The 15,437-nt window shown below is 37.8% G+C and overlaps 1 protein-coding gene across 1 annotated transcript in view; it reads left to right on the top strand.

The window, feature by feature from the left end:
* The window catches only part of TRABD2A (TraB domain containing 2A), a 32,104-nt gene extending 21,278 nt beyond the window's left edge, over window positions 1-10,826 (top strand). Inside the window, exons 3-7 of the mRNA XM_053465770.1 lie at window positions 4,747-4,893; window positions 6,416-6,590; window positions 8,175-8,265; window positions 9,257-9,484; window positions 10,323-10,826. Of these exons, the coding sequence (XP_053321745.1) occupies window positions 4,747-4,893; window positions 6,416-6,590; window positions 8,175-8,265; window positions 9,257-9,484; window positions 10,323-10,503 (822 nt within the window). The 3' untranslated portion in view covers window positions 10,504-10,826. The remainder of the gene's footprint in view (window positions 1-4,746; window positions 4,894-6,415; window positions 6,591-8,174; window positions 8,266-9,256; window positions 9,485-10,322) is intronic.
* Window positions 10,827-15,437: the final 4,611 nt, after the last annotated feature.

Here is a 15,437-nt window from a genome sequence, read left to right as displayed (position 1 = left end):
TTCTCTTCCTCTCCCTCTAGCTGATCTCTTCCTCTTCACTCTGGCATCTGCTCCTTCACAGGCACAGAGTCACTGCCAGGACAGAGACACACACTTAATTTCAAACACGTATTGTGCTAGGGTTACTTAATACAGCTGTTAAGACTATTTTCACATGACTCTCAGCTAGTCTGGTATATTGCGGATAATGGAAAGACAGTACTCAACAACTGCAATAGGTTGGTTGAACATCATGAGAAATGTAAAAACAGTGCCAAATTTTAGCCACAACCAATGCAAAACTACGAAGTGTCCTATTTTGGTTGGTTAGCCTTTATGCCCCTTTTTCTTACTACCTTTTTTGTAATAATTAAGGATGTTTGCTGTGCATCACAGAGCCAACATTAGTAGTTTATTATTATGGGAATAGCTTGTAACTGTAGATTGGGCTCAAAGTGGGGGCTACACTAATTCTACAGTACAAACCCTAAGTTGTTGACACCATCTACAATAATATTTACCCAGCCATATTTCTAGCTGAAATTCATGTGAATTGTAGTTACAGACTGGAATTGTGGTGGCCTACACTACACACTAACTTTTTTATGTTCTCTAGAGCTCTCATGATACACAGTGAGCCGTTACTGACTGAACATCATAGAAATTGTAGGCTGGGGTAGTTGTGGCCAACAATGCATTTACCTTCTACCCTGTTTTAGGCGTGACATAGGGCAGGTCCCCCACCCCTTTCTGTCCCCCCCTACTCGACTGAGTCTGCACTGCCTTAAAGGGCATGACATGCCTTTAAGACATGGAGCGCCTGGAAATGACATCATATCCCTGAGCTCCTTGTCTTAAAAACACACACCGCCTTCTAATGCAGACTATGGGGGCTGTGCTGAGTTGGCTCATCCTCCATAGCATAAAAAGGCAGGTTGAGGAGATCGAAAATCTCCCCTGTAACCGGCCCATTGAGCAGCGGGATAGTGGGGGTTCTGATCGTCCAAAAGGTCAATCTGCTCTCGGTTTTGCAGCAGGGGGATTGCTAGTTGGCCTAGGCCAGAATATGTCACTGATTGTGTCTAATCTAGTAGTGGTATGTTAGCTACTACTAACATGTCATATAATTTTTCTTATTAATGGGTAACTACCACTCTACCCTCTTCTGAGCCTACAAAGATAGGCAATGGGAATCATTGTAATGAATGTATCACACACCCAATAATGTTTTAGGTGCCCAAACTTGGAAAACCATTGTTGGGAGGTGTGGCATGAGACAGTGAGGCTTAGGAAATAAAACAAATCATGATACAATTATTACAGAACTCTATTATTATTATTATTATTATTAATAATAATATATTACTAATGTATGTGTTTTTCATTAAATTTAATAATTGTTACTTAACTCACTAACTAGATTTATCATGATGATTGACAATGAAGGTCATCTGTTGATGCTGCCAGAGCGCCAGCCGCTTTCAAATTTAAGTTTATCTATGCCATTTTTACAAGTGTTTTCCTTTCCTCCAAAGAAGATTTTCCTGATCAGCACAGCTTGTGATTCTATTGCCAAGACATCACTGGATGATAAGTGGCTAATGGTGTCTCATGCTGGGAGTGTTGGAGGCAAAATAAGATGAACTAAATTAAAGAAAAACAATGCAGAACAGTTTGACAGAAAACATCCTATTTAAATTCTAACAAATTAAAATTGTTTCCATTTTTTGATCTGTAATTTCATTTAATTTTTTAAATTCGGTCTTTTTTTTTTTACTTTTCACAACATGCTGTTCAGATTCTTTATACACAAATTATTTTTAATGTATTAAACTATATATGTGCAGAATTTTAATTGTAAAAATACAGGTTTTGTGGGTTTTTTTCTACTTTGCACCTAACTTAATAAAGCATGCAAAGTTAAGGAAAAGATCACCTATCATAATAGTGGCACCTGTACGTTATTTCGGTATGAAACATAGTATGTATTACGTGACTATTTGCCAAATTTGTACTGCGTATGGTTTTTGGCACTAGATATGAAGAAATATCCTTTTGTGTTTCTGCAGAATTTCCTTGGACTATCTGAGACTATTAATTATTTGGCAAACGAACACTATTAAAAGTAAATGTCAGCCAAATAAACACAGCACAATTGGCCATAATTTTATATCCAAGATACAAACTAATTAAAGTGATAAATAGCATGCAAAATAACAAATGGAACTGGTAGATAATTTTGTTTGAAAATTCAGGAAAATGAATTCTCAAACTGGAGCCTCCCAATCCATCTTTTGTAAATTAATCAGTGAGAGGTGAGAGACTTAAATGAAACCTAATACTTCTTCAAGGGTATAACATAAGAGGACAGTGTTATTACAACTTAATTTACTTAGCAAATTAATGCATAGATTAAACATTTTGGGCAGTGGTAGATTACATTACGTTGTTATTGTTTGAGTCTATTCACAAACTATTACATTTGAGTTGGGTTGCTCTGGACTTAAGTGGTTGAATAGTCATCTATTCAGTAAAGTAAGAATTCCATCACAGGGCTTGTCCACTAGAAGTTTACCCACATTACAATTTATGACACTTTGCTATTAACAGCATTGGAACTAGTCGTATTAAGTCAAGTTGAAAAGGGGCTCCAAGTTAACAAATAAACACCTTACTCTATAAGAAGAGGTGAATTGGCCCAGAATTCATTTAAGTTCAATATGAATCACAAATAGTGTCCAACACAACTACAGACTCTCATTGGCACTTTGACCAACACACATAATGACAAACTAGACAGTATGAGAGATTCACAGTGTCCAACTAGGCAGCATTTAACGCACTTTTTGGGAGCAAACTGACATCGTGAATAAACCTTTGTAACTTTACGTGACAATGGCCCGCTTATGTGGGCAGCTGGGATCATGGGCCAGCTGGGGAGATACGCTTTCCCTGTCAGGCCAGGGGAGCTGTTCAATGCAGTTGAAGCACAGACCTCTACTTCAACTTCAATGGGGCCTCCTTGGGAACTTTCTAAATGAGCTCTCCAGGTTTTACCTGGAAACTCTGGGTGAAGCGCCACTTTTCCAGGCCAGAGTAGGGGCCTTTAGGTACACCCTGCTCTCCATCCATTTCCTCCTCCTACCACTTACAAATGTAATGTGTTTGGGGCTAGCTCCGCCCATACATCATTGACCCCACCCACTGATGTCAACAGGCCAGTCCACCCACATCCAGAAGAAAGATGGCTCCGGGTAGCAGGGGCCTGGATGTTCCCAGCTGTTACCAGCATATAATGTTACTAATATCTTGAAGATTTATTGCTAATGGACATTTGTAAGAATATTGTGAACTGTAAAAAGTTGGGAGTACTTGAAGGCAGAATAGATGGGCCAATTGGTTCCTTTCTGCAGTACAGCCCTGCATATACAGTATGTATGTACTACTGGGCTAAACGCAAGAGGTCACTGTAATATGTCACCCTTATCTTGAGGTAAGAATAGGAAATCGCTAAAACCAATTGGCAAACTTTTTAAAGATAAAAGTATCCTAAATTAATAAAGATAACACAATGCTAATAACTGGATTAAAAGGTAGTGGGGAAAAAACAATAAAAACATGACTTTAATTCATCCCAAAAAGCTTTGTGTTGTCATCATGGTTTAATATATGCCCAGATAATATGTTAATATCTAACTATATATGATATTTGTTGAAATGTTAGTATTGTAACAAAATAAATATTAATTTAATATTTTATTACTTTTGAGAATATTCACAGCAGTCAGTGCCCTAAGTTTTATTCAGTATATTGAAATAAAATAAACAGCCTCTATACATATAATATTAAATTTCTGCTCATATTTCCACAGCTGTCATGTCTCCTGTGAAAAGATAAGTCGGGGAAGTCTGCTAAACTATAGGGGGTAGGAGAAAAGCAAGAGTCCCTCAGACACTAGCGTTGTCTTTTTTCCTTTCCTTTTTTTTAAGACAAAAGGACCCCTGCTGGGCTCTTTATATGCCTGTAGGATCAAAGACCCAATCTGCATATGAAAGACTTATGGTATTATGCAACTTAAATTAGCCAATCGCCACCCTGCCAGCTCTAGGACTCAACAACAAAAACTCTCACATCTGTTCAATCAATTGCCCTATCTTCAGTGTTTTCCACTCTCAACTCTTTGGTTGTCAAGTCAGTTTATTAGGTAATGGTTTAGAAAACAACTCTATCTCTAAGACTCTATTACTAAACACTTCTATTGGTTATAACGATAAAAGCAAAATGAATACATTTGCATTATCCAGGTTTTCAGGAAGTTCGTATTTTTCATGACCATCTCGTGACACAAGTATCAGCTACAACAGACTAGCACTATTTTCATAGTTATAATAGTATGATAAACATATATAGTAATAGTTATAGAATAGAGAAAAAAGACTGTTAAACTGATTTGGAGATATATGGTTTAAACGTTAAGGCAACAGGAAGTAGAGTTCTGGAAAAAGGTGGCAGACCTAGCATATCAATTGATATACCTTGCTATTATTCTCCTCCCTGCGCCCTTACATAATCTGGCTGAATCAGTAAACTGCCACCAAGGCAATTAAACAATATATAAGATCTACAAATGCAGAGAAATTGTACTTTAAAGACAAGATATTTATAAAGCTGACTCAGCAAACCTTCGCTTTATCACGCTGTTACTATTTCATCCGTCACATAACAAAATTCACTTCTAACTTGTGTTTTTTAACTTTTTTTTATAGGTAATATTTGCCTTAAATCAGACCCTCTTGCAGCAAGAGAGCCTTCGAGCAGGAAGTGTACAAGCCCCATACACCACTGAAGACCTGATCAAACATTACAACTGTGGAGACCTCAACTCAATTATTTTTAACCATGATTCTTCACAAGTAAGTGACCTCATATTTGGATGAATTATTCCTGATTTCCTGATTTTGAATTAGGTAAAAGCTAGTTTTTAGTGCTAGCGTTGTTGATAACATAGCTTAAACTTCTTAGTCACAGAGAGTATGGTTCTGAACACAACACAGCAATCAAACAAAAATGATGGTTTAATAACGCTTAAACACCCACTGAAGTTAGAATAATTATTTTGTGCGGCATTTCAAAATCAACAAGCTTATTTGTATGGAAATGTAGAACTAGGCAATATGTCAGGTTGGTAAAATCTACAACTCATCAGGCTCTTACACTGTGGCATGTGATACATATCCACACAAAAAAAGCTCAGCTGAGTTAGAACAAATACCACTATGTGAAGTAATGTTGGCACGTAACGTCTGAATTTTACAACGTAAGGCAAAGCAAATCCTTAAGAGTCGCATTTCACTTTGGCATTTAGATGTGTTATGCCCAGTGCCCCATAATATGTCCCTGCTATAACTTTCTGTGTATAAGGGGGTGGAAAATCCAGTGGGTGAGGCGGAAGCAGTTAGATATTGAGTTTAAAATAGCAAGGGTTTGGGAAATGCTAATAGGTATGTTCTGGGATTGTCAACTGCAGGGATTCCCAACTTAAGGACAACAAAACTTATCAATGCACAGCTGTTCATGTTGCCTAGAAGCTGTCACCCTGAACTGCAGGGGAGAGCAGTCTGTTTCTCAGCTTCTACCATAGTGGATGCTTCTTTATCTGTACTTCAGTAGGTTGCGGATATTGCAGTGGTACATTATAAATATACAGTATATATATATATATATATATATATATATATATATATATATATATATATATATATATATATATAGTCCTTTCCAAATAAAAAGGAACAGTCTATTGTCCCTGCCACCACCTGTAAAGAAGAATGCATATTAAAGTACTCTGTGAAGCAGTTAAACAGTGGGCAAAAAAAATGCTTCAATTGAAATTTATGGCAGCATCTTCTAAATATGTGCACCGGGGTCTTGTGGAGCAGGTCTGGAGGTCACATACAGGGAGAACACATCTCCTACAAGGCATTTAGCAGAGGGTTGGCTACCTGGAGCCTGCCCTTGCAGGACACGGCCAGGACTCCCCAATGACATCAGAGGGGGTCCCACTGCCAGATGTGGGCAGTCCTGCTGACATTGGGGGTGGTCCCTCTGATGTCAGGGCGGTCCCGCTGATATCAGGGGCGTGCCTGCTGACATTATTGTTTGTTCCAGCTAACATAGCGGGAAACACCCCCATTTAAAGCAGAAATGGGTGGGCAGTGGGGTCGGTCAAAACCTCACTTCCGCAACCCGGAGGAGGTGAGAGTTCCCAGGTATGATGATATAGCTTAGGTCTCCAAGAAACCTAGAGCCACCCCCCATTCCAGGCTAGAGGAATTAGAACATCACGTCTGTGGATGCATTTTACTTCCAGTTCTATTCACCTATTAGGGTATATAGGCATGATATAGTTGAAAATGTCTCTTTTTTTCTCTCCAGGTGCCTAATTTTATTAATGCTACTTTACCGACTCAAGAAAGAATAACTGCTAAGGAGATCGATAACTATTTTCGTCAAGAGCTGATTTACAAAAGGAATGAACGGATGGGACAGAGAGTGAAAAACCTACTTGAGGAATTTCCAGAGAAAAGCTTTTTTTTTGCTTTTGGTGCAGGTAAGGCAGAACTCATTACTCTATTTCTGGGATTATTTTCCTTATTTATAGGTCTGGTACCTGGGGGGCAATTCCCAAAATAATATCAGGTTCTCGTAATGTTTTTGTAACGTCATAGACCCAACAGGCAGGGAATACACTTAATTAAGATTACTAAACCTAATGATTGATAGTAAATTGTTTAGAAACAATACCATTTACTAACTCACCAATTACTCATTGTTTTTACAATTTCTGTGCAAGGTTTGTAGTCTATAAAGGTCCACGTCAGGAAGTTTGTATCAGGTTACATAGCATTTTATGTGAGGCCATCCACAATTATCAGAATCTTATTTCATGATCATTAATGCACACAATGTAGACTGTTTTCCCAAAGTATGGTATAAAGGGAGTTTGTGGACGCATTATACCTCCAGTGAATTCGAGGTTTTAAGTTCTCAGTTGTTGAATTGATCTATAGATGTAATTTGTCTTTGTTATAAACTTTAAGGCTTAACACCCTAGAAGAGCGAAGGGAGAGGGGAGACATGATATAAACATTCAACTATATCAGGGAATAAATAAAGTCCAAGAGGAATCATTTTAATCAACAGAGGTGTGCCAGGAAAAAAAGCCACAATTTGCCATTAGTTGGTGGAAGACTGAGAGATAGTGGGAGAAAATTCTAGGGTATGGAAAGGATAGTAGATACTCAGAATAGACTTCCAGTGGAAGCAGTACAGGCAAACACAGTAAATAAATTAAAGAACCCTTGGGATATGCATAAAGCTATTTAAAAGAATTAGTAAGAAACCACCCCTTTAATACACTATAGTTATGTTAAGCATGTAAAAATGTGTAAAACTGCTAATTTTAAGAAAAGGAAGTGAAGGCTACCCAGGTACTAATGGTTAGCCCACCCTCTAAGCTACTATGTACACATGGTTGAGTTCATATGGAAATGTTTGGAGGGTGAGTTAAACTGAGCTTGGCTAGCAAACATAAATGGCTGATCCCTTGAAGCTCTTTTTTCCCTGTGCTATAAGGCTTAAAATGGCAGGGGTGAAATTGGAAGGCGTGATTGACTGCATTCGAAGGTAGGACTAGTGCCCAATACACTTAAAATAGTATGGGAACATGGATATCCGGGCAGAGATTGGGCCGAGTAGAGATCCAATCGCTCCCGCACACCCAGATAATCAAAACTGCTCAAAGGATCTATAAACTACTGCTGACTGATAACTATCAATGACGATACAGAAGATGTTATATCCCAGTCAGTGATTGTTAGCGCTGTCAAGGAAGAACGAGCCTTTGTCACTGGAGCTTGTGCTCCTCATGCTAGATAACAGGGAGAATTCAACAAATGGTATATTACGTTTTCTAACTTCGGGAATCAGGAATGATTTTTACATGAAAACAAGGTGGCAGTGCAGTGATCATTTAATTTCAAGTTTACTTTGGTAACAAGTCAATTTTAATAGCACAGCAAGTTACAACGGATGTACATTTAGGTTAAAAAGGTATTTAAAGTACTGAGACCTGTTTGCTATTGCTGTATTGCTAATGGGAAAAAAGTAGCAATTAATTTTTTCTCGTCTACAGGACACTTCATGGGGAACAATACGGTCATTGATGTGCTAAAGCGATATGGCTACGATGTGCAACACACACCTGCCGGGCGATCAATCACAAAGTAAGTCACCCACCTGGTAAACCATTTAACATTCACAGCTCCAGAAAATCACTGCCACACGAAACAGCACTCATTATCTTCCATTAGCTGTACGGCACACAGAAACATAGAGTCTGACAGCAGATAAGAACATTCAAGTAAACTTCCCTATGTTAAATCTAAATCTTTGACCCTCTAGTTAGAGAAATAAAGTTCTCTCCTATACATTGTTAAAACCGTTTAAGTATTTAAATGTTTATAACACATCTCCCCTCTCTCTTCTTTCCTCTAAACTATACATATTGAGATTCCTTGGCCTTCCCTGATAACGTTTGCATGAAGGTATTAACACTACGCATTCAAATCATTAAGTTGTAGTGCATGGTACTTTCAAACACGTAATCCATGATGTACTCTTGATGGGACCAGGAAGTCCTTCAATGGAAGTTCACCAAACCGATGGCTCCCATTCTGTTTGTGAAGTACCATTCCCATAGAAATATTTTAGCAAAATTAGTATTAAGGCTAAGGTAAATGGTCGTAAACGGCACATATTCAGCCCCTTGTGTGCCACCAGGCTACTCATATCTGGAGGCACACGGCAACTGTGTCAACAAGAAATGTTGATGTTCTGTGTAGATGGTTGGATGTTTCCTTCACCAGCTTTATTAGTTGGCAACAGGAAAAGCTGAGAATTAGGATTTAAATTTTTATTCCATAAGAAAACACTAATCATGCCATATATCACTCTGGGATGTAATATAAATAAAATGTTTGGATAAAGACAGCAATCATGGGTTTGCTGAATGACATACCACATTTCGTGAAACGTATTTTACAAACTCAGCCTTTTTATTTCTTCTACCCTTCACCTGCTAACTGGGATGATTATTGATCAGTGAAGCCAGATCCCATTTCGAGACACTTGACTGTTCATTCCACTGGTTATTATTTATTTAATATGACTACATTTTAAATGATGTTTATAATGTTTTTTTTATATGTTTTCTAGCGGTAGAAATAAAAAGTCATCCTCGTTTTCTTCATCACCCCCGTGCACGGCCATCTCTCGGATGAAAGAGCCAGACAGTTCTCACCAAGACTCAGAAATGGTACCCAACGTATTGCTATCTGATAACCTCGGAATGATGGATAAACGTGAAAGGAAATACAAGAAAAAGAAGTCAAGGAAAGAAAAACATCGGCACTTCAGTGACCTGTGGGTTCGCATTCAGGAGAGGTACTGTTTCATATTAAATCTTGTAGTTTTTTGTTTCATAACACGCTGATTTTTTTGGTTGGAGGATTGGGGCTGGAAATGTTACTTGCTGCATGTGCTAGAACCACAGATTGGTGTAGATGAGTCTACAGCCAATAACATAGCAGGTGAATGACAACACACAGCTACTGATACAGTTAAATTGCTTAAACTAATAAATACACATTGACCATGGTAGATTGAGGCTACTACAGACTCATATTAGCACCATTTAAGCACTGCGGCTATTTTCTTTACTTTGTCTGTTTTACACGGAGTCATACTACAGTTGCCATAAGAAAAAAACATTTTGGAGAACTCAGCCTTCCTCATGGAAGAAGCTTGCACTGTATAATGCCTGAGTGAAACGTATCTATAACTCATTGAGTAAAACTTGAGAACCCGTTGAACCTGATGCAACCTTAATTGACAGAGACTAAGCTATCACACAACATTAACTCTTGTAGATGCTACTACGTTTGAAGCGTAGCGAAGATTCTACATAGTTTATTGATTGCTTTTAAACATTTTACAATCGTCCACGTTTAACATGGGTTTCACTTGACTTCTATTCATATATATCAACACGACCATTCCTAACATAGCGTTGGGCTCTTGCAAACTGTGGAGAAAATCTGAAATCACTCAGTTTCAGTGTTGTCTTGCTGCTGCCCCTTTTGTGGAACGCGGGGCGTGGAGCGCCTAGGAGCAATCCTGTTTACCATTTACAAGAGATGGCCCTGTGTACCATTATAGTACGAGTTCCACAACACTTGCATCCAAAACATGTAAATAGTGTCTTCTTTTTTTGTTTCTTTAGTGCTACAGAGTCTCCTCCGCAAATTGGGATTATTAATGGATACATTACAGTGGAGCCCCCGCCAAGACAACATGGAAAAGACAGTTACATACAGGCAGCCAAGAGCAGCTCCTTCTCCCAGTTCATTCTTCCTCCCTTTTTACTGTTGGCTTGGTGTCTTCAACAAATGGTGATTCTGTAAAGACAATAACACATTATTAAGTGAGGACATTCTTGTAAATGGAGCACAAACGTGTCTGCCAGCACTGGAAAATACCCTATGGCATTACACCGCATATCAAATGTTCTCCTGAAGGTGTGCTTGGAATCTGACCACTAATGTTATTTACTGGTTAATACATAATATATGCCTTTTGTTTGAAAAGTCATTATATTTTTCTTCTCTTTAAGAAGGATGATTTCATGTTAATCCCATAATGCACTTGGGAAATGTAAAATAATGTTGTAACATAGCTATACTCTAGAGATATAAAACATTGACATAAATGATTTTTTTAATATAAATACTGTCTATGCTTGTTTTTAGTCTTTCTATGGAGCGTTGGATCTATAACCAGGTTAATAATAAAAAAAAGTGATGATCCTTTCAGCAGCCAACTGCAACTGGCCATAAATGCTCAGAATGCCAACTGTGTGTGTTGTACATGTCTTGTATACAGTGATTCTACAACGATTTTTCTCCCTGAGGGAAATCTTATGTGTTGAAGAATACATGTAAGATGTCTATTATAGATGAAACCCTTTTATTACTGCAATTCATGGCCTATGTATATACATAAAAAAAGACAGGCAAATATTACTGTTGTCCATCCTACTGAGCATGGTTGGTTGTAGACAACCTGCACAATAGCAAGGATAAGTCTATTTCAAGCTCTCTCGGTTTCAATTTTATTTAAAAACCAGGTCCTCTACTCCATGACAGCCCATAAAGAATTGCGCCGTTCCGCTATATATCACAGTGTGTGCCTAGACGTCATTTGACTAGTGGCAGATACACGCTGCATTATCGCACACATCCCTCTCTAGGAGATCACTGTAGATTCCAGCACAAGGCTAACCCAGGAAGGAATAGCATATTAAATAGAAAACTGTATTTTACATTATTATTATTATCCTTTATTTATATAGCGCCAACAATTTACCCAGCGCTTCATACAATACATATATTCAAGGGGTATGACAAGACAAGAATTGACAGACTAAGACAAACCGATACATTAGGTGGAGAGAGCCCTGCACGCAAGCTTACAATCTTGAGGGAATGGGGTGAGGACAAACATAAGGCACAGAGAAAGCATGAGAGGTGGTGCAGGGGGTATAAGGCACAGAGACTGGGTGAGAGGTAGTGTGGTGGTTATATCAATGACAAGGAAGTTCTAGCAGCTAAGATGGTACTGCTTTTATTGACAGATAAGAACAATTTAGCCTGCCCATTTTTCCTGATGTAGGACTCGGATCCTAATCAGTCATTGACCTTAGATTCAGCATAGATTTATGCCTACCTCATGCATGTTTAAAGTCTCTTACTGCATTAGCATCTATCCCTTTCATGGGAGGTTGTTCCATTTATCTACCGCCCTCTCAGTAAAGTAAAACTTACTTGGATATAAAGTTTGAAATCTCTGATGCTCTAGTTTTAGATTATGACCTCTTGTTCTAACCACCTTTGAAATAAACTTCCCTCCTGTACTTTATATATTTAAATGTTTCTATTATATCTCCCCTCATAAAAAGTCATTATGGCATGGAACAGTGGTTTCTGGTGTAGAAGACTAGCGCACACCCGAGGCAGTCGTAGAGAACTGCTATTAACCTATCCCGCGGCTCAGAAAAGTATTATGGCAGAGTCAGCCAGCCCAATAAAATAAAATAAATTTTCATTACAAATAAAACATATATAATATAATAATAAAATGAATGGTACAGCCCCTTTTGCTAGGGCTTGATGACCAACTGGTTGCATAAGTGTCCAACTGCTCTTAGTGAAATACCCAAGCTGGTCTTCTCTCCAAATATATATATTTTGTGGGGGTATTTTCAGCTAGTGGGCTGCTCCCAAATGAGACATGGGCCACACAAAATAAAATTTCAAAATGTGTGGCCTGTAATTTACAAAAATCAAAAAAAAATATGCATGCTGCTTTTTTTTTTTTTTTCTCTAAATCAAGACATTTACATTAATATATTTTGTGGCATTTTGGTCAACTGAACTGATTTGGGAATCATTTTCATAGTAAAATACTAAAATTTAAAAAAAATATTTAAATTACTTTACTTTATTATTCATACTAAAAATGGTATCAAAAGAAAGCTCTTCCTGTCCTTGAATAAAACAATGTATGCAATTAAAGAGGAGACTCATGCTTATGGAAACATATTGTAAAATGCTGAAAAAGTCTCAAGGTTAAAAAATGCAGACAGGCTGGAGTATCAAAAGGATAATACATTTTCATGGACAGTGTTGGAAAACAGAGGGCTTTAATGTGGTTCTATCACATTTCCCAGCACCTACATTTTACAAATCTCCCTTATTGTAAAGTTGTTCTTTGTTGTTAGATGGGGAGAGGAGAATAGAAAGAATTTCAGAACACGATATAAGATAAAAACAAAAAGATGTAGGTAGCTTTAGTAATTTAGTAATCCTAAAACCATGTGTCTGGTTTGTGTGATAGACTTATCAAAATAGTTTTAAAGAGGCTAAATTTCTAAATTTCCTTTAAGTATCAATTACATGTGGATAACATGGCACTGCATCCCACAGGCTTAAGTCATTAAGCTGTATGAGCAACGCCAGACCTTCCCATTGTATAAAAAAACATTACAGAATTTGCGTACCTAGAGGAAGAGTTTAAGCTGGGTCTCACTCCACTTTTGGACTGTTGGCGGTGGGGTTCAGCCAGCACAGGGTTTCCAGCAGGCCTCTGCCATAAGAGGCCATTCCATTTCTGTTGACTCCCATAGGATCATTGCAGTAAGAAACTTTGATATTATAAAATAATATTGTGAATGCAGTTTCAAAGCAATGACAAGATGTAGATTAAAGGAGTGCAAAACTCAAAGCTCATGCATTTGGTGTAGAACTTCAGAATTTTCCTCTGGGGCAGTTGGAAGCCAACAGCTGCTTCACAAATCATACCATTGATTCAAATATTGCTGTAATGCCAGTTTGTATCATAGTTATGATGAGCACAAAAGGTCAGGAAACATTTTATATCGCTCTTAGGATCAAAAGACAGGTTGAGAATATAGCTTGCCTTTCAATTTTAATGTTCATTGAATGAGTTTCTCATGTAAGCCTGATTCCTATCCTTACCTATCACCTAGTCATTTTATGACTAGATGCAGTGTTATTAAAAATATTTGTTTAAAAAACATTTAAATTTACCATAGGGCTACCATCAGACTTTTTTTAGTACCAGTATCATCTTGGGCCCAGGGCCCAACCTAGTTATGCCCAACATATGAATCCCCAAGGCACCTGTCTAGTTAAAAAGAAAAGCGTACGCACTCTTCCCCTGGTCCACATAGGTTAACGGTGTACATCTTTCATATTACAAATCCTTTCGTAGAGAACAATGCATCAAAATAGTTGTACTGACCATACTGCTCTAATGGTGGCTTCATTTCTATTAAACAGGATTATGCAGATAACTTGGATATTTGAAGCCCCGGACTTCCCTAAGTTTTATGAAGGGTCAGTCCCACCCAGCTTCACCTATAAGAAGGGTAGAGCTGGAACTGCAAAATTTGGAGCTCAATTGATGAGGAGACGTTTAAGAAATCTTACTGGTTTAACTTTATACTATACATGGCCAGATTGGCCCTTCATGCAAGAGAACCTTATTGAGGTTGACTCTTTTTAATGCATAGTGCAATCAAGGAATTGGTATATTCAACTCAATGCAGCTCACATGGGATCTTTCTCAAGCCAAAGTCCAAGGGTTTTATTCTCTTGCAGCTTGTGGCTGCATAATTTGAGAGTACTTACAAAGTTCGGATAAACTCAGCAGGGCCGAAGCTCCTGAGAGGACCTATCAGAAAAGGCTAAATTTTAACATTTAGAGAGAGGGCTCTAGCACTCAGACGACTCCTGTAAGCCCCTAGAAACATGCATGCTTCAATTGATAGGAAATAAGTATCAGGATCTCTGTGGTTCCTTTTTTTTTTTAAAAAAAAGATTTTTCTTTAAAATAAACAATTTGTCATGTTTAAAGTCTTTACATATTATTTACGTAATATGAGTTGTGCCTGAGTGACATCGAAAACTTTATCCTATTCTATATAACTAAAGTGTAAAATGTCATGATGAAAGTACAACTGATACCTGTTTCAAACATTGGGTGGTTTATTCTCTAAAGGGAGAGTTGACAGGATATATTTAGGTAGATTTATGTTTCAGCACCTTCACTGTAGATGTTTTAGTGCCATTGCGAGCTTGGCTAGCCCTTTCTCATCTAAAGTTAAACCGTTGACAGTGCTTGAAAGTCACCATAAACTCCATTGACCTGTGTCTCTAGAGGACAAAACAGTCGAGCAGCGGCCAAGGTTGGTGTGTGTGTTATGGCCCACTTTTCAATTCTAACATAGATAAATGATCTACCTCTAGGACATCTTGAGAAACGTGACTGTCGGTAAAACAAATAATTTGTAAGTAAGCACAATTTTTACTGAAGTAAGTAAAAAGAATTATCAGTTGTTGGCAATCCCAACGAAGGGCTGTACTGACTTGCTTTTACTTTCACTGCTTATCAGATTGAATGTAGCTGAAATAAGCCTACAGTACCTACGCAACATGCAGTGAAACACCCACGCTTCTGTAGCAGTTAACATCAGGCCTTAGTAATTCCACCCCTATATTATCATTGTATATATGCTACATGACTCACATGTATCTATTTCTAATGTGCACATTGAGAAACACTTTTACCCAGCACACAATATTTTCTTTATTTATTAGTTGTGTTTAAAATTAAACGATATGTTTATCTAATCTACTTGCTTTTCCCGTGGTAACCCTAAATCCATCTTTTGCCTCATTAAATTATGGAGCATGCGTAACATTCATATGGCTCCACATATAGTTTCACAGCTCCATCTAGTGAATCCTTTGAAAAT

Source organism: Spea bombifrons, chromosome 1, assembly GCF_027358695.1.
Source record: "Spea bombifrons isolate aSpeBom1 chromosome 1, aSpeBom1.2.pri, whole genome shotgun sequence".
Lineage (NCBI taxonomy): Eukaryota > Metazoa > Chordata > Amphibia > Anura > Pelobatidae > Spea > Spea bombifrons.
The sequence above is the reverse complement of the archived record's forward strand: the minus strand, read 5'-3'. Positions and strand labels throughout refer to the sequence as shown.